This window comes from Pseudonaja textilis, chromosome Z (assembly GCF_049901715.1).
Source record: "Pseudonaja textilis isolate UNSWEBS1 chromosome Z, rPseTex1.2, whole genome shotgun sequence".
Classification (NCBI taxonomy): Eukaryota; Metazoa; Chordata; class Lepidosauria; order Squamata; family Elapidae; genus Pseudonaja; species Pseudonaja textilis.
The window spans coordinates 132,904,686-132,929,031 of NC_142008.1; the positions used below are offsets into that span (position 1 = coordinate 132,904,686).

Genomic DNA, 24,346 nt, shown 5'->3' on the forward strand with positions numbered 1-24,346 from the left:
AGGGAGAGATCTTCTAGCTTCCTGAATCCTTACGACAATGAAGAAATGGTAACACACAAGGTGGCAATTTCCATCATTTCCCATAATTAATCCACAGATTTCCAACTTTTTATCCTGGCAACTTCAGACTACGGGGAGAGACAGGGGCTCTAGCAACTCATGGATCTTGACATGAGAGGAAGGGGGCGGGGGGAGGAACAGATGATTGTAAATGGTGCAAAACTATTCTTCCCTGAAATCTCTTTTCCCTGTTGCTGGCAAACCCCCAAGACTCCTTAGACCGAACTCTCTGCTCTTCTGCTTCCGGTGATCTCAGATGCCATCTGATGTCCGTGGATCTTACCCTCTTCTATCCAAGTGCGTTGTGGACAGCGGGTGAAGTGGCAGAGCAAGTCCCAGCTTGCCCACAGTAGCCAACTGTTAATTTGATTTTATATACATATATACACACACAAACACAGACATATATATCTCTCTATATATGTACATGTTAAACAGGCTAGAAGAGGGCAGTGGGCTTTTTTTTTTTTCTGCTTTCAGAAATTGGCCAGGACCGCCAAGCTCTGCTTGCAGTCAATCTTGGTGGCGTCGGGACTAGTGTACACAAGGGACAGAGCTGCAAGGAAAGCTTGGCACTCCTCCTCGCTCTCGAAGGCCAGCTCTGACACAACGTAGGAGACCGGAAGCACCGGGCGGAAACTGAGGGAGATAAAAAAAGACACTGGTGAATGGGAAAGGGCAGCATATGAGAAACTATGACAAGCAGCACATCCTGCTGATGTGTGGCTCTTTACCTTTAGTTAACCTGGCAATAGGTGGAAACAAAGTCAACCTGTCTTTCAAGTTTTTCATTCCTGTATTTCAACTGACCTCGGAATGTCAGCAGCAAAGACATACTTATTGAGGGATGGACCTGCATATAATATATGCTGCTTGTGGACTTGCTACAGATATTGGTTGGTTACTGAGGGGAAAGTGCTGGACCGGACAGACTTCTGGTAGAGTTCAGGGGTTTCCTTATATTGGAAAGGGGAGAGATGGCACTACCCAGAGGCTTTGAGTATCGCCACCATCACCACTGCCACTATCACAAAAATGACAGGTGTTGAGTTTAAACTGCCTTCTACGTTTTAATGGAATGGTTCTGAAACATGGATCAAAGGAAGGGGAGGAGAAAGAAAAAGTACTCCTTAGAACGACTCAAGATGAACAGACTGGGATGCTTGAGAATGGAAGCTGTTATATTTCTCATGCAAACTCTAGTAGAGATCATTTCAAAAAAGATTTTGGTAAGATTTATTTTCTCGGTGTGTTTGCTCATCATGCTGCCAGAATAACATATCAGTGCGATGTGCTCTTTAAAAAAAAAAAAAAGACTGATTAGCCAAACAAACCAAAAAAAAAAAGGGTTGCAAAGAGTTAGTCATGACTCTCGCTCATTATGGAGAGCAGGAGACTTGGGCTCAAAAAAGGGAAATGATGTCTCTTCACAACAAATAGGGATAGCATTATAAAAAATAAATAAAAGTTGTGCCTCACATAATAGAGAAATACTCTGCACCAGAATAATTTTCTAAGGCATTCTTGGTGACCAAGACTATTTAAAAAAATAATAATAATAAGAAGCAGGAAAGTGGGTGTAGAAGAATACTAAGTGAGTAACTAACACTTATAATTATTATTTAGAGCACACTCAATTCCTCCTGCCTCCCTGGGTCACTAGCTATTCACTACCAGAGACAAGCATACAAAATAACAGATTTTATCATTCACCAAACATTTTGCTCCTATGTCTTGGCGATTTCTTGCTCCTAGGCTACAGTTCCTTTCTGCACCAAAGCTACCTTGATCCAACCACCGGGGGAGGTTGCGGGCTGGACCATCTCTACGGCAGGGCCAAGCATCAGTACAGCACCTTGCGTCTCTGTCTCCCTATTTTATCTGTCCATAATGTGGGAATGGAAAAGGCCAGAAATGGAGAGACTGGCTCTTAACTTAAGACTGTGAGAGAACCAAGATGAACATTCAAAGCATAAAATGAAAGAACAAAGCATAAGCCACAAAGGCAATCTGAGGTCTACTCTGATTCTCCCCACAACCACGTATTTTCAGTTTAGCTTTGCTTTGTCTAATGGCTTATTTTACTACTTAATTTATATCTCACCTTTATCTCTGAAACTCAAGCCAGCGTATGCAATGCTCCCGCCTCCTATTTTACCCATAAGCATAATCCTGCGAGGAAACTTGAGAGACTTTCCAATCACCTGCCGTGCTTAAAGGAGGATTAGAACCCACAATCTCCCAGTTTCTCGCTCAGCCCCTAAACTACTTAACCGTCAGGTACCCAAATAAAACTACAACCATTTTTCAAACGAACATGACTTCTAGATTCACATTTCAGAGTCAAATATTTCTGCAAAAGAATTTGTTTTCTATCCAGGCGAATCAACAAAGTTCTAGCAACCTGGTCATGAAGGACAGCCAAGCCAGTTTATAATTAAACATCTGGAATGCTTGCCTAACTAGACTGCAATCACTGTACTTACCTGCCCAGGGCGCAGACACCTTCCTTGAAGTGGCTGAAAAGAGTACCCCATTTGACCCACTTCTTACTACTGGACACTAATCTGCCCCTTTGCTAGACATTGCAACAAAGGTGGAATGGGAGGGAAGTGTGCAGGTGTGAGGCATTCCCCCATTTAAACCTGAGGACTGGTTCAGCTCCACATACGTTTTGATCATGGCTTTGAGGGCCGTTTTCCTCTCTCGTTCAGCAAACTTGTCAATGAGGTAGCCGGACATGCAAGGGGCCTGGCGATACAGGCAGAAGAAACGGTGGTAATTGGAGAGGGCCCAGGCAGCTCGCAAAGCAAGGGCATGTGCCACACAAGGGTCCGTTTTCAACTCCTTTGTCAGGTAGGCCAGCTCAGTTGTGATATCTGCAGGAGAGAGAAAGGCAAGTCACCCCCAAAATTTCACAAATTAACCTGTTTCTCACTTACAGGCATTCTCCAACGTATGACCACTCATTTAGCAATTATTCAACATTACGACACTACTGGAAAAAAGCAAATTTCCAACTGGCTATCTTTGTAACAGTTGCAGTTCCAGGGTCACATGATCATCATTTGCAATCTTACCAGCCAGCTTCCATTAAGAAAAATAAATGGAGAAGCCAGCAGGGAAGTTTGCAAATTGAGATCATGTGATATCTGGCTTAACAAATAATTTTCCAATTTCAATTGGGGCTGTTACTCAAGGATGACCAGTACTTTCACCATGAACTGACTCAGGTTAAAATATTCATTCTTTGTTGCTTTAAGACTTACACCTGATTGGGTTTGATCTGCTCTATTAAATCCACTTTAGTATTTAAAATTATCTTCCCCAAAAGCTTCTCTAGAATTTTAAGTCTCCTAAAATGACTGACATTAGCTATTATTGGAAAAAATGTTTTGAGGAAGAGATATAGAGTCTGGGAACTACATCGCTTGGGTTAAACAGGCAAAGATCACAACATGGCCAAAAGGCTTATTTAGACTGTTTGTCAGAAATTCTACACAACATAAGGATTCTCAAATGTTGAAGTAAATTCAAAGACTAGCCTCAAAAGTCTCCCTCCCAACATCCCCACACGCACCTCCAGAGTTCTTGGTAAAAATGTAATAAAGAATACGGTAAGCAGTGAATTCTCCAACATTTCCTGGAAGATTCTCTGCGTAAAGAGACTTCAACTGTGTCTGGCACTGGTTGAACTCCTCATGATCACCCTGGAAAAGATAAACTATCATTATGGAAAATATTTAAGGTTTCACATATCAGAACCTTTGCTAGAGTACGACAGCAAGCTGAACAAGTCCGAGCTTTTTGGAAAAGTCTGTTAAAACTAGGAAAGGTATCAAGAAAAAGGAGGAGGATCAGCAGCCAGGACTCAAATGATAGCGTCAGGTGCACATAGATCCCTACCAGAATGCTGCCATCCTGGTGGGAGCGCTTCCCCCCTCCAGTGAAATTTTATGATCTTTCCCAGTTCTGGTCTTTACTTTGATGTACCTTCCTGAGAAAGGGAGGGGGAGAAGAGGAATGAGCCTGGCGCCATCTATTTTGTCTCGGATCCAGAGAGAGGAGTACCGGATGCCTGAGAACCACTTATCTGAGAACCATTTATTGTCTTCTCAGCTCGAAGTTCTCACAACAACTTCACATCTGTGGATTGGCTCGTCTGGAACTGGACAGAGGGGGGTGTTTCTACAACTTTTAACCTAATGTTTCCCAGTGGGAATTTTAGATCCTCCCTAGTCTCCTTGCTCAAGGGATGGGGTGGCTCAGTGGCTAAGATGCTGAGCTTGTCAATCAGAAAGGTTGGCAGTTCGGTGGTTCGAATCCCTAGCTCATGTTACTTGTCCCAGCTTCTGCCAACCTAGCAGTTTGAAAGCATGTAAAAATGCAAGTAGAAAAATAGGGACCATTTTGGTGGGAAAGGTTAACAGTGTTCCGTGAGCCTTTGGCATTTAGTCACACCAGCCACATGACCAAAGAGATGTCTTCGGACAGTGCTGGCTCTTCAGCTTTGAAACAGAGATGAGCACCGCCCCCTAGAGCCGGAAACGACTAGCACATATGTGCGAGGGGGACCTTTACCTTTAGTCTCCTTGCTATTACTATCTCTCAATAAAAATCCTTTTGAAATGCTCCTTGTTTCAAGAGTTCTGCTTTTTTGAGGGGATTAGGAGAGGCAAGACCTTACAGATAGCAGTGATAAATACACCAGTGCAGGAACTGAAGGACCAGGTTGGGAATGGATCACAAAAGGAGAAAATCTATCTCTGTGGTCAACTAAGAGCTGATGGTACAGGTAGTCCTCAACTTACAACAGTTCAGTTAATGACCATTCAAAGTTACAATGGCACTACAAAAAATGACACAGCCATTTTTTTACAGTTACAATTGTTGTGGCATTCTCATACTCGCATGATAAAAAATTCAGAGGCTTGACAACTGACTCATATTTGTGACAGTTGCAGTGACCTGGGATCATGTGATCACATTTTGTGACTTTCTGACACGAGGAAGTCAGATTCACTTAAGAACTGTATCACTAACTTAACAATTGTAATGAATTACTTAATAACTGTGGCAAAAAAGTCATAAAATGGGGCAAAATTCACTTAAATGTCTCACCTAGCAAGAGAAATTTTGGGCTCAATTGTGGTTGTAAGTCAAGGATTATCTGTACATAATCAACAATCAAAATCTGAGCCTGACAAATACATGCTCTTGTATTGCCATGTAGTTATGAGTAAAACATAAAAAGACAAATGTACATTTTATGCTCTGCCAAATATAGAAGGGGCTGCAATCTTTATGCCAAGTTTATCTTACACTATATTACACTATACGTATACTGGCTTGATCCAAGAGGAACACATACATCATAAAATAAAATGAATTGTTTTTTACAATCCTTAAAGAACATAAACTGCCCAAATATTTTGGGGGTAGGAAGGTGTACATGGTTAAAAAAAAGGAAAGGTAGGAAGATAAAGTTCTTGAATAGGACTTCCAAGTCATCTCTCTAGTCATTTTTCTGTTTTGGAATCTATGCAGAAAATTAAAAGCCTATTTTCAAAATTAAAAGCCTATTTCCCCCGATAATTTCCTTCTACAACTAAGAAATAAAGAGGGAAATGACTTCTCCTAAATCAGATTTACACTTTGTGGGAGTATCACATGCTATAAGATGACTGTTTCAATACATTTATCCACTATTAGTGGAGTTAAATCATTTCAAACTCAAAACAGGTTATTTCAATTTCAAAATGGTTCAAATGATAACATTTTGATTGCCACTACATTCTTTCTTTCAAAGTGCACAGATATCTAATATTTATGTTAAGAAGAAGCCAAATAGGGGAAAGATAGCGATTGATAAAAATGGAGTTAAACCTGGATCCACGGAGCATTAACTTATTAGTAGATTATACTGAGTCTTACCTTCTCCAGAGCTATTCTGGCATGAGTTTCATATACTTCCACAGTGAATTCTGCACGGATTCCTTGAACCTAGACAGAGCCAAGGGAGAGATTGCCAATAATTCATATATTAGCTTGGGTGAATTGAAATTTCTATATACAGCAGAAGAAAGGGGTTGGAATAGACATTCACTTAATGCCTACCACTATAGAGATTCACTTAATGACTACCACTATGAATTATAAAATTGAGCCTATCACATGGGTGACCCACTTTACAACCATCACGACATAGGACTCTAATGGGCAGGGTTCCATCACAATTGTAACTTGAGGATTATCTGAAATCCCTTCAATGGTCCCAAAACAGGTGTACATTAAGGGTGGACTGTGAATATCTTTTATTCCCAGGGGAGATTCCAATTCCTATTTCTAAAATCTACTTGTTTTTAACCCTTTGCAACAGAAGGCAACAACTGGCAATGGAATATAGGTGAACAGAGTAAGTTTTAAGTTACTGCCCCACTAAGGTCATATTGATGATCATCTATTGACAATGGGCTACATTTAACTAAACTAGCTACCAGGTAAAGAACCAGGGATCAGTCTAACATACTTAAAAACCCAAATTCTTATTCTAAAGTAACTGAAGTTCTTCTAACTTCTCCACCTACAAAATGACAACTAGCAAATATATTAAGGTATATTTTAGTCTAAGTATCAGCATGAAGTGGCCACATGTGACTTAACATGGTTAAATCTAATCATGGTTAAAAATATAGCTTAGTATACAAATTATGAATTGAGCCATGACTTTCTGCCCCCCACCAAGGCCTGAATTGGCTTACTGTAAGGTCCTGGCGGATTGATTTCATCTGCTCGCAAGCATAAGCATAATCTTGCTTTTCTTTCCAGTGGGATTTTACTGCAGATAAAGATTTTTTAAGTACCTGGGGAAAAAAGAGGAAAGCAGTTTAAAGATATCTGACAAACATTAAACAACTTCTGAACCAGTTCTGGAATAAAACTGGACATAGTCCAGGAAACAGAGCCTTCAAAAAAAGGACAAACAAAATATTTTGTACAAACAGACAGGAACTGTTGATGGAGGAATGATTACTACTGCGAAGATTGCAGGATGGCATAATTGACTTCCTGGATTGGCCTGCACTTTCTGTCCAAGGAATATTCAACATGACTAACAGAATTTATATTAAACAGTTCTCCACCCGAACCCCACCCCCAAAGCACACACCCAGTTTTTCATTTCCTGCCTACTAATAAAAAAAAAGCCAGTCTGCAATTCAGCTAGTCCAAGGTGGGAAGCAATCCCCCTTTCTGGACCAGTGGTGGCAGGGGAAGAGAAGGGATGATTTTGCGCAAGCAGTGAGTGAATGTGCACAACTCCATTTATGCAAGCGGCAGGGGCCTGGGCCCACCGCTCCCACAAATGGAACTTCACACGCATGTGCTCTTGCCTGCTGATCACACAAGTGGAACTGCGTGCATGCACACTCACCCGCCACTTGTGCGGCCTAGCTCCAAACAGCCCCTGGCTTGGTGCTGCGCCACAGCCTGGGGATTAGGAACCCCTGGAAGAAAGGACAGATCGAAACAGAAAACAAAATAGAAGCAAAAACATGTAGTCCTCGACTTACAACAATTGGTTTAGTGATGTCCAAAGTTGCCATGGTACTGAAAAAGGTAACTGATGACCACTTTTCACACTTATGACCATAGCTGCATCCTCATGGGTATGTGATTTACATTCAGATACTTGGCAATTGGTTCATATTTATGAATGACTGTCGTAGGGTCCCGGGGTCATGTGATCCCCTTTTGTGACCTTCTGACAAGCAAAGTCCATGGAGAAGACCAGATTCACTTAACAATGGTGTTGTTAATTTAACAACTGCAATGATTTCACAAATATGGCAAGTCAAGTCATAAAATGGGGCAAAACTCACTCAACAAATTTCTCACTTAGGAACATAAATTTTGGTATCAACTGTGGTTGTAAGTCGAGGACTATACTAGGCAGGCTCTTTTTTGCTTTCCCCTTGGTGGTTACTCACTGAGAGAGGCCGGACAGTGGAGGGGTCTGGAGCACAGGTGAGGCGCAGGTAATGCTTTGTGATATCTTGGCAGGTGCCCACAATCTTCAGCTCATTCCAGTCAAGGCCATCAGAGCCCACAGTGTCCAGAGCATTGATCTGTAAGATAAGAGGTTCCAGACGCAGCTTTTTGGGATGAGTTCCATGCTGGAAGCGTGCTGCCCTCCGTTCCTTCTTGAACTCCTTTTCCGGGTCTTCATAATCCATAGTGTTGCGTTTCCGATTGCGCTTGGGAGGAGGACCTTGGTCATGTCTAGAGGGATAGAGGGATGAACTGGATGGGCTGCTAAGACCCTTACGAAATCTTCCATGAAACACTTACGAGTGCTTGTGCGAACTTTTTTTTATACTAATTACTGTAATCATAGATCTTCATGATTATTACTGCTGTAATATCTCTGTTCACTAATTACAATTTAATACAACATAAGCACTTCAGAGTATGAGTGGATGTGGGAAAATGCCATAGGATGTAGAAGAATGAGCAGAGCTAGAGTCAAAAAGCTATAAGCAAAGGAACCCTGTCAAGAAATACAATGAACTGGAAAACTGAAAATTATAACTGATGCCAAGAAGGTAAGGAGAACCTATGAGGTCTCTAACAAAATGATTTATTATCTGCAACCTAAAAAAATGAGACCAGAAATGTATAGAGAAGCTGGAGAAATCCCAAGACAGCTAAGCTAATCAAAATCAGAAAAGACTTTTTAAGGCTACATTTTATTTTCATGTATAGCAATAGACTTAAATATGGTACCTTTCCACAGTGCCTTGCAGAGTGGTTTACAGAGTCAGCATATTGCCCCCAACAATCTGGGTCCCCATTTTACCAACCTCTGAAGAATGAAAGGCTGAAGCAACCTTGTGCCAATCAGGATCGAACTCTGTCTGTGGGCAGAGTCAGCCTCCAATACTGCATTCTTACCACTCAGCCACCACAGCTCCTCAGTATGTATGAATGTAGGCCCAAAACTGAAACTTCTGAAAAATTCTATGATATCTCAAGCAAAAGCCACATCTGCTATACAAGTAATCATGTGTCGGTAGGACAATCTCTTTAATAAAACTATCTTAAATCTGGGCTGGGCCTCATACTTGAATTATCCAAATTCCCAAAGGATCTTGCATAGTAGGACTGGCATGCGTTGAGGATTTTCTGTGTAACAGTTCTGGATACAGCATGGCTGCTTGCATGATTCCGTTCCTCTGTAGGCCAAAGACTAAAAATTTCTTACAATCACTCTTACAGGTTCTATTTCCAAATCACACCAAGGGCCCTCTCCCATGCAACTTGCCTTTTTCCTCGCTGTGATCTCATCCGCCCTCTATCTATGTGGCCTCCACGCCCTCGGTTTTTCTGAGCATTCCGGCGGCCACCTAGGCGACACTCATTTCCAGAATAGGAGCTGTCTGAATCTGAATCACTGTATAAAGATGAAAAAAGAATTACCTTTGGCTGTTATGTTAAACTCAAGGCCTGGCGGTGTAGTCAGCCCACCCAAAAAACCTCAATAAATGAACAGTATTATTGGTGCTATAAAGTAATAAGTTCCCATTACAGATAGTCCTCAACTTAACAATAGTTCATTTAGTGACCGTTTGAAGTTACCTTTTCACACTTACGACTGTTGCAGCATCCCCATGGTCACACGATCAAAATTCAGACATTTGGCAACTGACTCCTATTTATGACAGCTGCATTGTCCCAGAGTCATGAGATCTCCTTTTGCAACTTTCTGGCAAGCAAAGTCAATGGGGAAACCAGATTTTCTTAACAACTGTTCCTAATTTAACTGCAATGATTCACTTAACAAATGTGCCAAGAAAAGTCGTAAAAGGGCACAAAACCCATTTAATGTCTCACTTAGTAATAAATTTTAGGCTCCACTGTGGTCGTAAGTCGAGGACTATCTGTAGCCTTGGTTTGTAGCTTTTTTCTTTAACCGCCACCCCCACCCCCCACAAGATTCTAGCTCTAGCGTAATAGGCATGGCCACAACAAACAGGTAAAGCCTTGCAGGATCTAACCTGAGTCAATCACCAGGACCAGGGGGTTTAGTAAGTTCCCCAAGGATGAGCTCCAGCACAAGTCCGAAAGCTTGGAAGACTTACATCTGTGATCCTGGTGACCAACTCAGATTGGATCCTGCAAATTATTCTGGGACACATATATTTGCCTTCATTCATTAGGTGCAGTTATAATCTCCATAGCTGTGCACACACGTGCAAGGAATGAAGTGGTAGTTCCAACACAGAACCAATGGAACTGCAAGGTCCAAGATGATTGCCCTATAAATATATTCTATTCTTTTGACCTCCGTTATTTACCTTCTTCGGAAGTGGCGACTGGGAGATCGGGATGACGACCTTGACCTAGAACGTGAATCAACACTTGAAGATGAGCTATTTTCCTTCATGAAAACATTGCGGTTTCCAAATTTGGTGGGGAAAGCATTCCCACGAGTCCGACCAGTCCCAGCTCCTCCGCTACCTCCCCCTCGCTGGGGCTGAGAATTGCTACCACCACTCCTCTGCTGCTGTTGAGCAAGACTTGACTGCATAGAGGCACGTGGCGAGTGGACGGAAGACACTTCCCAGCGCTGCTGTTTTTTCTTGGGGCTTTCAGCCAAGTTGTCCCGGCCCAAGCTACAGAAAGAATAACAGATCTGCTGAATCTTAAGAAATGGTTTTATGAATGAGCAAGCTACTCACCAGGGCAACTAAAGCATCCATTATATGCACTCTAAACTCTAAAACATGCACACCAGCTAAAAAAGCTCAACATGTGATACGTTAATTCCACCAGATGCAATCAAGTCTACCAGCCTCATTTGCCTCTTAAGGAAAATATATCCTTAAAAAAAGAACAGAAATCTTGGGTCTTCTAAGCATTTTCCCCTTCTTAAACACTGACTTATAACTGGTCACTTAGTGAATGTCTGAAATTATGACAGACCTCCTCAGAGCTACTTATGATCCAGATTCAAAGTTCTGACAATCAGGATGCTCTTGCGATCACGTGATCACATTTTGGGCATCCAGCAATCTGCCCATTTTTTGCCATCTCCAGGGTCCCGCAGTCATATGAATACATGTTATCATGTTTTGTTTTGTTTTTTGCTGAAAACCAATGTTTGTTTCTGGCAAAAAAATGCCCATTTTGAACAATGGACTTGCTGTAATAAAGATAATAAAATAGACACAGTCACATCTTGACCCACGTAATGACTGGTACAACTTATGACCATAATTCAGAGCTCAATTATGGTCATAAGTTGAGGACTACCTTTATTCAAATCTCCAGTCAGTGACTATGTTCACCGCTCTCTATTTGATCACTATCTTCTTTGCCTCTTGCCTTAAAATAATACTATCAGGAGAGAAATACACACAAAGCGCTAAGCCAATTTGGCTTAATTTATGCACTAATAAAAAGATCAAATGCCCTCTGTCTCAGCCTCTGCTCCCAAAGCTACGTACCCAGGCAATGGTTCCCTGCTCCAGTCAATGGTATAGGCAGTGCCATCCTGCAGCCTGGCCTGTAGGACCTCCTTAAGCAGCTTCTCAGTGCGGTCTTTGTCCTCCTCCGACTCACAAGCTGTGAAGCAGCGCTGAACATACTCTTTCATGTCCTGTGGCCAATCTTCAGGCTTACCTGTGGAAGAACTATAAGGAAAAATAAAACATTAAAATAGCAAGGCTCCACCAATACATTTATTTAACTGCAATGCATGCTTTAGAAATGGTTAAGATTAATTGTAAACTAGCTAAACAGTTTGCAAAACTTCCATGACTGGAAGCGTAACTATCTCAGGATGCAGCTTGTTCCATTCCACCTCATTTTTTAAACACAGTATGCTCCACAATTAAACACTTGCATGCTTGTCTCATTGGCCCAATTGTTCCTGGGTCATATTGTCATATAGCAATTCATAGGCAGATTGACTGAGATTCAACCAGCAATCTGAATAACCCTTCTACGGCCTTACAAGTTGCTACAGATACTCCTTGACCTAGGATCACAATTGAGCCCAACATTTCTGTTGCTGAGACAGTTGTTAAGGGATTTTTGCTCAATTTTACTAACTTTATTGCCACAGTTGTTAAGTGAATCACTGCAGTTGTTAAGTTTGAAACACGCTTGTTAAGTGAATCTGGCTTCCCCATTGACTTTGCTGGTCAGAAAGTCAGAAAATGTAATCACATGACCCCTGGGACCCTACAACCATTATAGGGTACGGCCCAAGTGGCTGACTTTTGATCACGTGACTGTAGGAGATGCTGCAAGGGTCAGAAGTGTGAAAACCATTCATAAGTCACTTTTTTCAGTGCTGCTTGTAACATTGAACATCACTAAACTAATGGTTGTAGGTCAAGGACTCCCTGTATTCCTTAACCAACAAACCCAACAGCCATGAACCTTAACCCTTAGCATCCAAATATGTGGGCCTAACAGACCTGGCAGCGCTGATTTAGAACTGATTTAGCTCCTTCTCTCCTCTTGACATTACTCTTTCCCTCTCAGTGCATCATAACCTATCTAATGAGAGAGAGACATGCCACGTTATCACACAATTCCCCTGGACGTTGAGAATGCTCTTTTACAATTTTTCAAACATCCTCATTGAAACACATATGGCTTTATTCCATATCTGTACTCTTCACTTAACTAGTTGCTTAGTGACTGTTCAAAATTACTACAGATGCCCAAATATGGAATTCTGACAGCAGCACCCACTGTGGCCACATCTCCATATTCTGAGTGTTTGGCAACCGGCTCACTCTTATGGCCAGTTACAGGATACAAGGTGACCATGGTTTAAAAAGTCATTTCCAGCACTACGTTCACAGAGAATGCATTTTTCAGCACTACGTTCACTTTATAACGACTGCATAAAAGGTAGTAAAATTGTGTCAGTCGTGTGGATGCTCCAACTTACAACCACTATGACTTATGATGGAAATTCTGGGGTCTACTATGGTCATGTGTTGAGAATTACCTGATGGATCAACTGGTGGTATCAAATAAGACCCTTACACTCCATAAAATACTGAAAAAGGGACTATTTCCTAAGATCCCTCAACAAGAACATATAATTTCCATAGCATATTCATCATATTTGAAGCACCACCATGTCATTTAAAATATATTTCTGCTCCTCACCCAAAATATGTCACAAAATCAGCCACCTAAGAGGACTCAAGGACAGTTACAAGCCAACATCTATGATAATCCCAAAAACAGCACCAGTATTTTGAGGCTTCCCTGCACCACTTCTGGAACAATTTCTAATACGGAAGGAGGCCAAGCATGGCTCTTAGGTTAGCAATCCCTAGCACAATTTAACAAATTTCAAATGAACGGAATCCAATATATTTTATTAACATTATATTTATATTATTTAGACTCTAAAACGTCTAAGGATGAAAAGCAGCAAGAGGTTATTTCCTGTTAGGATTATTATTGCAAATTCCCCGAGCGAGGATTTACTCAGTCCCTCATCTGAATTTCTTTCACTTTACTAAGCATGGTAAATTCTCTATTCAAAGACAACAAGAACGGAAGGAAGTTTTTAGGACATTCCCACATTTTGCTCACACACCAAATTATTATCTATTTTGATCCTCTATCCTGGTTTTATCACTGCTTAAACCCCATGATGTAAACTGCCTAGAGATACCTGGATGATTTGGGCTGCATATAAATAAACAAATGAAAAGAGAGGAAGGTTGCAAACCTGTGATTGTGACGTTTCTCTGAATTCTGCTGAGAGGCAAAATTTGGATGCTGCTGCTGCTGCTGCTGCTGCTGTTGTTGTTGCTGCTGCTGCTCCAAAGAGCTGAAGTTCTGATTTGTTACTACAAAGGGACGTTTTGGAAGATTGAATTTTAGGCCACCAGACCCAGGCGCTTCTGTTTATAAAAATAAAAAGGAGATATATTTTTTAATTTTTTTTTTTCCAAATTCAATAGCCTATCTCTCTAAATCTACACATAAATCTTCCCCTCAAGAGAAGCAGAGGCACCAAGGATTATTTTAACGGATTTTGATACTTCCCAAATTTGAGACAGCGTATGTGAGGAAGCAGCCTTATGCGTTTAAGAAATGCCCTTATTACAGTACCAAGAATATTTTGTGCATTTTCATAAACATTATAGGATGATATCAAGTGCCATTTCCATTTTAAGCCATATATAACTCTTGCCAAAACTCTTTGAGACAAAGACATAATAGACTGAATCCACCGAGCTTCTAATGTGAATGAAAGGTTTTCCACTTGCCCACCGGAATGCATAAATTCCTACCAAACTCCTATACCATTATATTCTCCTTTATCAATTTATTTATCAGCTTTTGTCTATTTCCATTCTTAATGCTGAACTAACAATGAAAACAAAATCATGATTCTAGAATCTAGTCATTTTGCTGCTTGAATTTGGCTACACAATCTTTGAGGTATGTTAAGATGCTCAAGGCTACTTGTGGCTTGCAGGATATCAACTACATCCTCCGGGGACTAAAATGTCAGCAGCAGGGAAGCTCCAATCATGGTGGTGTTTCCCAAAGCCCAAATAAAATTTCCAAGTTCCAGTAAAGTAGAAACTTTTGCACCATTGTCCAACAGTAATGAGGGGGGGACTGTGTACGCACAATGCCAACAATTCCTCTTTTAATCCATAATAGAAACTTGATGTGAATCAAAGAGGGTTTGATATCTTTGCCAGTAACTCTTTAAAAGTTGGATATTATTTATTCTATATTAGAGAACATTCTCATTTGCCAGCTTAGCTAAATTTGTTACAAGTGGCTTGGTAACTGTTTCTATAGGCTCAATCCAACAATGAATGAAAGCTCCTTTTTGAGTATGACGCAGGAAGCTAAGCATTTCAGAGGCATTTTCTTTTCTCTTTCGATCTCCCTACATGCTAATAAATCTCAAAGCAGAAATTACTTGATTAAAGCAAAAGCTTTACAGCAGTGGCCACCAACTAATGGTCCGCAGCCCACTGGTGGTCTGCAAGAAAATTGTGGAGGTCCAGGGAAATGTCACCCCCAGAGCACCCCCCAAAGCAATTAATCCAGGCTGTGCGGGAACACCGCACCACCTATATGGCCCGTGGGAACCCTCCCTGCCCACTCACTCCTTACCTGGCAAACTTGCCGGGAGATTTAGATTAGCTAGAAAGCAGGAAACCACTGGATTTCTTGCTTTCACGTTAATCTTTAGATTTTCGGCTCTGCTTTTAAACTTTTAACCTTCCTTAGGACTGAAGCTTCTATTATTCAGTGCAGACTCAGGTAGCCAATGGCAAAAAGATAAGATCTCTGAATGAATCTGTGATTCTGTTAGCAATTCAATCTGCCTGCCTGCTTTGCCTGACTTGGAGTAAAAGTTCTATTTTTATTATAAAAAATTCAATATTTACATATATGGTGTGTTGTGAGTTAATTTTGTGAGTTTGCTTGCTAGCAAATTTTATGTGACAGACTCAGGTAGCCGATGGCAGAAAGCTAGATCTCTGAATGAATCTGTGATTCTGCGACAACTCAATCTGCCTGCCTGCTTTGCCTGATTTGGGGTAAAAGTTGCTTTTATTAAAAAAATTCAATATTTACATAATTTTTTATATTTACATACAAGCTATGCCCAGCCAGTCACATGACCAAGCCACGCCCACAAATTAGGCCATGCCCACAGAACCGGTTAAGAAATTTGAATCCCATCCCTGACTCTCTCTGTGTATGTGTGTGTGTGTGTGAGAGAGAGGGGGGGGGAGAGAGGGAGGGGGGGTTAGATCAGATCCCCCCCTCCCTCTCTCCCACCAACACCACCATTAGTCAAAATTTGTATTAGTGGTCCCCAGGATTTAAAATTATGAGTTTGGTGGTCCCTGAGGTCCAAAAGTTTGGCAACCCCTGCTTTAAATTATGCCAAAGAGAATGACATACACCAGAAGCTGGAAATAATGCTTCCTTCAGTTACCGCCAACTCCCCTTCCCAGTAACGAAGTCCCTGGAAATGCTTTGCCTTCCTTTCCTGAAGGCTTATTCAAGCCCCTCCACCTCTACTCCCAGAATCTCACGTTTCATGCGATTCCACAGCTGCTGTCCTTTCTTGGGCTTGGCTGCTTCCTGGTAAGAGTGCTGCTGCTGGTTATAGGAGGCACTTGATTGGTTTGACTGAGAGTGCAACCCTCCAGGAGGACCACCCTGCTGCTGCTGTCCCCCGGAGCCCATGGGTAGGTTGCTATGCTGTGAAGGGTGGTTGGGATGCTGCATAGGGGACTGTGGTGGGTTAGAGATTTGCATTTGCTGAGGCTGGCTTGAATACGACATCCCTCCATCTTCCATGCCTGGGACTGGAGGCTAGAGAAAGGAGATTTGTGCCATTATTACCCCTGCCAGTCCCATTTTTATAAACAGTTAAAAACAGAGAACTTACAATGGAGTTGGGGGTTGATTCAACCCTTCTCTCTTTCTCTCTCTTGTGTAAGCTGATATAAATGGACAACTTCCATTTTTTCCATACTGTTATACTAAAGCCCACATTTTCTGTGACTATCAAATACAATAGCTGGTGCCAACAGAAATACAGTACAATGCCCCAAGGACCACAAACTGTTCCACTTGTTTATTTACTTCTTCCTCCAAAACCCAAGATTTTTTAAAGTCCTGCTTTTATTATTTTTATAAACAACTCAAGATAGCAAACCACCTATTTTCTTCATAACCACCACTCTGCGAGGTAGATTGTGCTGAGAGAGAGGCCTAAGGTCACTTAGTCAGCTTTCGTGCCTGAGGTTGGACTAGAACTCACAACTCCTGATTTCCTAGCCAGCACTTTAACCTCTCGATTAGGGGTGTCAAACTCCCAGCCCATGGGCTGGATGTGTCATGGGCTGGCCACGTCTGCACCAGGTTTAGCAAAGAGGAGAAAAGTCCTGACATGATGCCACCGTGATGATGTGAGTTGGACACTCCTGCTCTTGACCAAACTGTTCCTCATCTTTCATTATTCCAAAGTGCTTGCTCACTGTCATCAGAGAAATAAGAAATTAGAAACCACTGATGACACAGGATTAGAATGCAATATTGTAGGCTAATTCTGCTCACAGTCTGGAGTTTGATCCTGATGGGCTCAAGGTTGATTCAGCTTTCCATCTTTCTGAGGTCAGTAAAATGATTGCTGCAGGCAACATGGTGACATTTTAAATTGCCCAGAGAGTGCTATAAAGCACTATTGAGGTGATATGTATGTAAGTGCTATTCCTATTGCATTGCTTTGTTTAGCTTCTGGATTCACAAGCTTATTTTTATATCATCGTTATCTTTCCTTAGACTTCATTAACTACTGCACCATTATCAGATGCTGCTGAAGCAACAGATTTGAGAAAGGGAAAAGGCAAATTATACCCCCACATTGTACAGTATACAACTGTCTGTGCTTATCAACTGCATGCAGCAAGGTGGCATTACCAACCAGAAAATTTGCTCATCAGCATATCACACTGAGATGACAGCCAGAAACCTTTAGGAAAGTATCAGAAAAATCAAATCCTCTCACTGCTAGGCCATCTCTTCTTAATAATATAGTACTCAGAATTTCTCAGATGAATTTACGCGACTGTACGCGGTTTCTGCCTGTGTTCACTGCCCGAGTGCCCCGAGCCATCCGGCTTCGGGGCTAAGCCACCTCCGTAGAAGGTGGCGAAGACAGGGGGGCTCTGGCAGGGTCGAGAGATATCGCGCCTCTCTTCCCTAGCCGGCTAAACCCCCTTTTCCAAAGGCAGCTGAGCGGCAGTCAGCAATGGCCGCCACATAGAAGAGCTCAGCCGGAAAAAGAAAGTGCAGGAGGAGCTGTGAAGAAATGAAAGTGATCTTTGCTGACCAGGACAAAGGAACAGTGAAAGTACCCTGGAACTTAAAACTTACTAAAGATACATCATTTCCAGACTGTGCTAAGCGGCGAATGGAAGTTAAAGGAAAAACTTTTTTTCTTTTCACTCTCCTTCCAAACGTGACAGCGATAGAACTTTATGAGAAATCGGAAAACCCGCATTGGAGGTATGTTAAATGCTAAAGGCTAAATGCTAATGCTAAAGGGATATGGATTTCTGAATATTGAAAGAAAAATCTTTTTTGCTGTAAGTGGGAAGGGAGAGGAAAAAAAATTGGAGTAGAATTTGAAAACAAGGAGGAGACTGCCTAGAATTTTAAAGAGCTATTGAACATTAATAAGACTTCAAAAACATGACTTCCGGTTTGCCAGGCTTCGGCGGTGGCAGGGATTCGCGACTCTGCGCGATCCCTGCTGCGCTAGCCGTCTTGGTGCCTCCGATCCCGACGGGTCTGGAGGACAAGGCTGCCCCGTAGAGGCAGCCGAAGACAGGGGGGATCTGGATAGGGGTTTGGGGGTATCGCAGACCCCCTCCCCAGCCGGCAAAACCCCCTTTTCTTAAGGCGGTGGAGCAGCGTTCTGTAATGGCCGCCACAAAGAATCTGGCAGCTGGACAAGACTGTGCAGGAGGAAGGAGGAGAAAGTTTTAAAGTGAAAGTTCTTTGGCTGAACCAGGACATTTAAGATACACTTAACATCCTGAAAACTACGATTTTTTGAACGATACATTGTTTCCAGAGGAGACTTTTAAAGCAGCGAATGGAAGTACTGAAAGGGAAAGTTTACTCTCCCTCCGTTATGGAGCTAACAAATGGACATTGAAAAACCTGCTTTTCTATAGAAGGTAAAAACTTAAAGCTCTTTGTTACAAGTGGGAAGGGAGAGGATTAAAAAAAAAATTATATTAAGATGTTGCTGGAGGAGATGCCTTGAAGATTTTGAGACTAGAAGTTAATTGCAATAAGGCTTTAAAATACAGACTGGGTTTTTTCTTTTTTAAAAATTGATATTACCCCAGGAAGAGAAATCGCAAAGGGAAGATTTTTGTGCTCTGTTTGGACTGCTTGATGACTCTGGGACTTTGGGGAACTGTTTTAAGTTTTGAAACATCTTGGCTGTTTTAACAAGAAGGAGAGGAAAAAGAAAAAGAAGAAAAGGTTTATAATGGCTTTACCTGTTGATGAACTAAGAAAGGATTATGGAAAAATAAAGAAAGAAGGCAAGGACGCTTTGGGAGAAGCCTTTCGCTTTTTAGAAATGGCACTTGCTATTTACCAGCAAAAACAACAACAGATGGAGGAGGAGGAGGAGGAGGAGGAGGAGGAGGAGGAGGAAGAGGAAGAAGAAGAAGAAGAAGAAGAAGAAGAAGAAGAAGAAGAAGAAGAAGAAGAAGAAGAAGAAGAAGAAGAAGACTTTACTGAATCGAAAAGTTTGATTAAGAAAGAAAAGAGAAAGAGAGGAAGGAAAATGAAGGACTTAAGACCTAAAAAAACACCAAAGAAAGAGAAAAATAAGATGCAAAATCAATACAATGTTAGAAAGCAAAAGAAAAGAGGAATACAACAGAGAGGGGAAGCTAAAAAGGCGGAGGTTGGGGGGCGGTAAAAAGGCTAGGTGGGATAAGAAAGGAAGGGAAAAGGGGGGAAAAAGCCACAAAGGTATGAAACAAGATGGGAAAAAGCAAAAAAAATTTTAGGGATAAAGGGTAATGTATAATTTAAAAAACAAAAGATTCTGCAAAGTACATATGATAGTATTGTAGTATTTGTAGTAGAAATAGAAAATTAGAATTTTATAAGATCTAATAAAAGATTAAAAGATTAAAATGCTTAATAATGATAGTTTTTAAGATTTAATAAAATATTAAAGGGAATGTTTAAAATATTTAGTTTAATTATAGAGTTTAATTGGCTATTGATGTTATTATAAACTCATTATTGCAGCATCTGTTTTTGAAATAGACAATTGGAATGTTACAAGATTTAATAAATTAAGATATTAAAATGTTTAAGATTTAATGATAGACTTAAATACATTTAATTATGTATTTAATTATTTTATAGATTTATTATTCTCTCTTTTTCTTAAAATTTAGTAGGTAGAATGTACTAAGCAGAATCAGACTGGGATTTAGGTGTTATTTTAAATGTCAACCTAGGGGAAAGATAGAAAGGCATCATACTTCGATTAGTGATTTCAGGAGAAACCATTTTTTTATTATAGAGAATGAGATAAATGGTTAATTGGAAAAGAATGGACAAAAGATACAAGTATAATGATTTAAAGTAAGATGAAATAAATAAAATAGAATTAAGAAGAGTGAAAAGCGGGGAGAAGTTATATAGAAGATATAGAATGGTAAATAAGATAGGTAATGGTATATAAGATGAGCATGAATTTAATTGAAGTCCGTATAAAGAGAGGTAATCTGGGGCCAAACCACTTTCTAAAAAGAAGTTTTATGTTTTTGTGTTTTGTGTGTTTATGTTTGATTGAGAATTAATAAAACCTTGGAGGAATGTCAGATGAGAATAATTGTAAACAAGTCAGAGGGAAATATAAATATGATGACTATAAAATAGATAAATATAGAAAAGAAATGTAATTGAATAAGAGTAAAGAGAAATAATGAGAAATGTGTTAAAAGATATCTATGTGTCCATATGGAAATGGGATAAATTAGAATTATGCGGTATAAAATAATGTTTTATCTGCCCTGTAAAGATTTACAGTGGAAAGAGGTTTTATGTTTTCAATGTTTAATGATGTTTTGTTTGTCTTTAAAATTAATAAAATTTGTTTCAAAAAAAAAAAGACTTCAAAAAGATATATCTTAATTGGAACTTTGTGATTAAACAGCAACCTCAGAAAGAGAAATGGAAGAAAGAAAAAGGTATTAAAAGAAATAGCTTATTTGGATTGTTTGGTGACTTTGGAACCCTTGGGAATTATTCTTGATTAAAAGCACTTGGGTGGTTGTTTTGGAAAAAAAATTTCTCTTTACAATGGCATCGCTTGTGGATGAATTAAAAATTGAATATCAAAAATACAAAAAAGAAGAACAAGAAGGGAAAGATACTTTGGGCACTCTTTTTTAATTTCTAGAAATGGCGGTATGTACTTATGAAAAATTGACTGCGCAACAGGACGATTGGGATAAAGAAGAAGCCATCTTTGATGAACAAGTGATTCTATTTGGGGAGGAGGAGAAAGAGGAAAAGAAAAAGGGGACTTTAAGACTTGAAAAAACAACCAAAAAAGAGAAAAATGAGGTGAAAGGTGGATACAAAGTTAGAAAACCACAGAAAGGGGGAAAGCAGAAGAAAAGGGAGGTGGAGAGACAAAGGGGTAAAAAGGGCAAGGAGAAGAATAAGCAAGGGAGAAAGGAAGGGATGAGAAGCCTCAATGGTGGGAAGCAAGATTTAAAGAAACAAAATTCATTTAGAGACAATGGGTAAATTTAATTGAAAAAGGGATTCTGCAAGGTACATAAGATTGTGATTTTATATGTGTATTTAGATTAAAATGCTTAAGATATAAATGACTATTAATATGTATGATTAATTTTTTAATGGCCATTGATAGTGGTCTTAGCTACATTATATACCTATAAATTTGTTCCTTTGTTGTTGTTGTTTTTCTTTCTTATAAAATACATTGTGTAATTTCAGAATGTACTAAACAGAATCCCAATACAAGTTATGTGTTATATTAAGTATTATTATGTTAGGGGAAAGAGTTAAAGGCGTCATACTCCAATCAGTCTACAGGAGAAGTTTTGTTCAAAGAGAAAAGATGAATGGATAGCTGGAAATAGAACAGACAAAGAATGATAAGTATTATGATTTGAACTGAGATGAGATAAATAAAATAAAACTAAGGAAGTTAAAAGAGGGAAGAAGCTATATAGAAAATTGAAAATGGTAATAAGATATGGAATGGTATATAAAATGAATATGATTTTTGAATTTGTGTCTGTACGAAGAGTTTTAACCCGGGATCAAGCAACTTTCAGAAAAGATGTTTTATGTTTTGTTTGTTTGTGTATTGTCCTTGAAAAGCAATAAAAAATTTATTAGCAAGAAATATAATTTGAATAATAGAATGAAAGGGAGAAATAAAGAGAAGCTGGGATAAGATATGAAGTTGAACAAATAATGTAAATATATATATTAAATTGTGTTTGTATGGAAATGTGATAATTTGGAATTATTCTGTTTCTAAATAAGAAAATCAGAAAAGATCCTTTATGTTATTATATTCTATGCTTTGTTTGTTTGTGTATTGTTTTGTAAAAACTAATAAAATTTGTTTTTTTTAAAAAAAAGAATTTCTCAGATGAATTTTGAACCTTTTGTGATTGGATCTGTGTATTTACAATATATCCCCACTGTAAATAGGGGATTTCTTCTATTTCTTAAAATAGAAGAAAAGCAGCATTTAAATAAAGTGAAATTTATTACCTGACTCATGCTTCCTTGGTGCTGCCCAGGAACTGGTGGCTGTTGGGCTGTTGAGGAATAAGAGCCTGAGGCACCATACTGCCCAGAAGAACCATATCCAGAGTAGACATTTTGCTGGGAAAATAAATCATGGATTCAGATCAGTGAAGGGATACTTTACACAATAGACAGTGTACAATTCTTGTATAAAAGCAGAAGCTAATTGGGTTTCCACTCAAGGTCTTCTCTTGCTTGGATTTCATTTAGTTGATTTCTGGAATTTGGAAATTCCAGTCTCTCATTGTACAATATTTATGAAACTTTTGCATTTATCTCATATATGTACAGTACTCTCCTGTGGTTAAGCCATTTCCCCACCCCCTTGTGAACAGCTTTTTCACAAAGTTAGTAAGTTCTGCTCTGTGACTTAATTAGCTTTTAGAACCCTCAGGCCCCCTGCAAGGCTGCCTGAAATTGGCAAGACCCAAATCAGTTACACACCCAAGGATTCTGCCCCTAATAGTCTCTTCTAGGAAACAGCAGGAACTAGCACGTTCATCTCAATGTGTATTCCCCATTGTGGGCTTGCACTGTGGATGGGGGGAGGAAGGAAAAGGTTCATTCCATGAACTGATGTCCTTGCCATTTGGGCTCACCCAGAAGGGAGGAGGAGGAGGGAGGCAGGAGGATCCCCGGAACCGTGAATATACTCAGGGTCAAATTTCTGAATAAATATTTGCTAACAGGTTTGTTGCCATTCTTTGGTATCCATCCTCCAAATCCTAAACTAAGTTTTGGCACACAAATTAGCAGCAATGAAGATCTATTTGCTTTCACCACCTGTGACCATTCTGGATCAATTCTATTAAAAAATGTATGGGGTTGGAGGACATAAATGAATTTTCTCTGGAAAATTCGGCCTTGCCTCATTTTACACAGGTAGTCCTCAATTTATGACAACTGAGCCCAAAATTTATGTTGCTAGGTGAGAAATTTATTAGGTGAGTTTTGCACCACTTTACAACTATTCTTGTCACATTTGTTAAGTGAATCACTGCAGTTGTTAAATTAGTAACACCATTGTTAAGGGAATCTGGCTTTCCCAATGACTTTGCTTGTCAGAAGGTTGGAAAAGATGATCACATGTCACCGGGACACTGCAACTGTGATAAATATTAACCAGTTTTCAAGCATTCGAATGTAAATCATATGATCTTGGGGGTACTGCAATGGTCATAAGTGTGAAAAATAGTGATGTCACTTTTTTCAGTGCCACTGTAACTTCAAACGGTCATTAAACGACTTGTTGTAAGTTGAGGACTACATGTATTCTGCTTTTACAAGACTTGAGCCCCTCTCCTAGTTCAAGACATCCTAAAGGGAGCTTGTGACGTTAGTCAAAGCCAAATGCTATTACTTACCATAGGATAATAGTAATTATAGGGGTAGAGATAGCTGTATTGTTGATACCACTGGTAGTATTGCTGTTGCTGCTGCAGGGATTCTCCTTGCTGTGCTGAGTACTGTGAAAAGTAGCAGAAGTGTGTCATGTACGGACCAACCCACTACTACGAAGTGAAAATAAGGGTACTTCTCTAACAAGTCCAAATCTTTTCCTGATTGATTTCAGGATGGCAGATCCAGTGACAGTCCAGTGCTTAAGAATCCCCAAAATGCAGACTCTAAAGCCATTTCAGTATAAAGAGGTTCTCTTCTCTATAGTCCCCAATTAAAAAAAACAGTGTGTTCCACTGTCTCCAAGAGATACATCAATAGAATACTGGCATTAGCTTCATTCATTTCCAGCTTCCCCACTTAAGACTCTCCTCAGAATACTAGTTTTGAACAGAATTTGATTTCTTATTGATTCTGAAATCCCAAGTTAGCAATAAACAAAATGAAGTAGATTTTAGTCTAA

The 24,346-nt window shown here is 39.9% G+C and overlaps 1 protein-coding gene across 1 annotated transcript in view; it reads right to left on the reverse strand.

Annotated features, from left to right (window-relative positions):
* Nucleotides 1-360: 360 nt before the first annotated feature.
* The window catches only part of LENG8 (leukocyte receptor cluster member 8), a 28,896-nt gene continuing 4,910 nt past the window's right edge, over nucleotides 361-24,346 (reverse strand). Inside the window, exons 3-15 of the mRNA XM_026712148.2 lie at nucleotides 23,850-23,951; nucleotides 22,450-22,563; nucleotides 16,173-16,455; nucleotides 13,826-14,000; nucleotides 11,568-11,753; nucleotides 10,416-10,733; nucleotides 9,383-9,511; nucleotides 8,049-8,340; nucleotides 6,822-6,923; nucleotides 5,995-6,063; nucleotides 3,641-3,770; nucleotides 2,732-2,939; nucleotides 361-699 (exon numbers count right to left, since the gene is read on the reverse strand). Of these exons, the coding sequence (XP_026567933.1) occupies nucleotides 537-699; nucleotides 2,732-2,939; nucleotides 3,641-3,770; nucleotides 5,995-6,063; nucleotides 6,822-6,923; nucleotides 8,049-8,340; nucleotides 9,383-9,511; nucleotides 10,416-10,733; nucleotides 11,568-11,753; nucleotides 13,826-14,000; nucleotides 16,173-16,455; nucleotides 22,450-22,563; nucleotides 23,850-23,951 (2,271 nt within the window). The 3' untranslated portion in view covers nucleotides 361-536. The remainder of the gene's footprint in view (nucleotides 700-2,731; nucleotides 2,940-3,640; nucleotides 3,771-5,994; nucleotides 6,064-6,821; nucleotides 6,924-8,048; nucleotides 8,341-9,382; nucleotides 9,512-10,415; nucleotides 10,734-11,567; nucleotides 11,754-13,825; nucleotides 14,001-16,172; nucleotides 16,456-22,449; nucleotides 22,564-23,849; nucleotides 23,952-24,346) is intronic.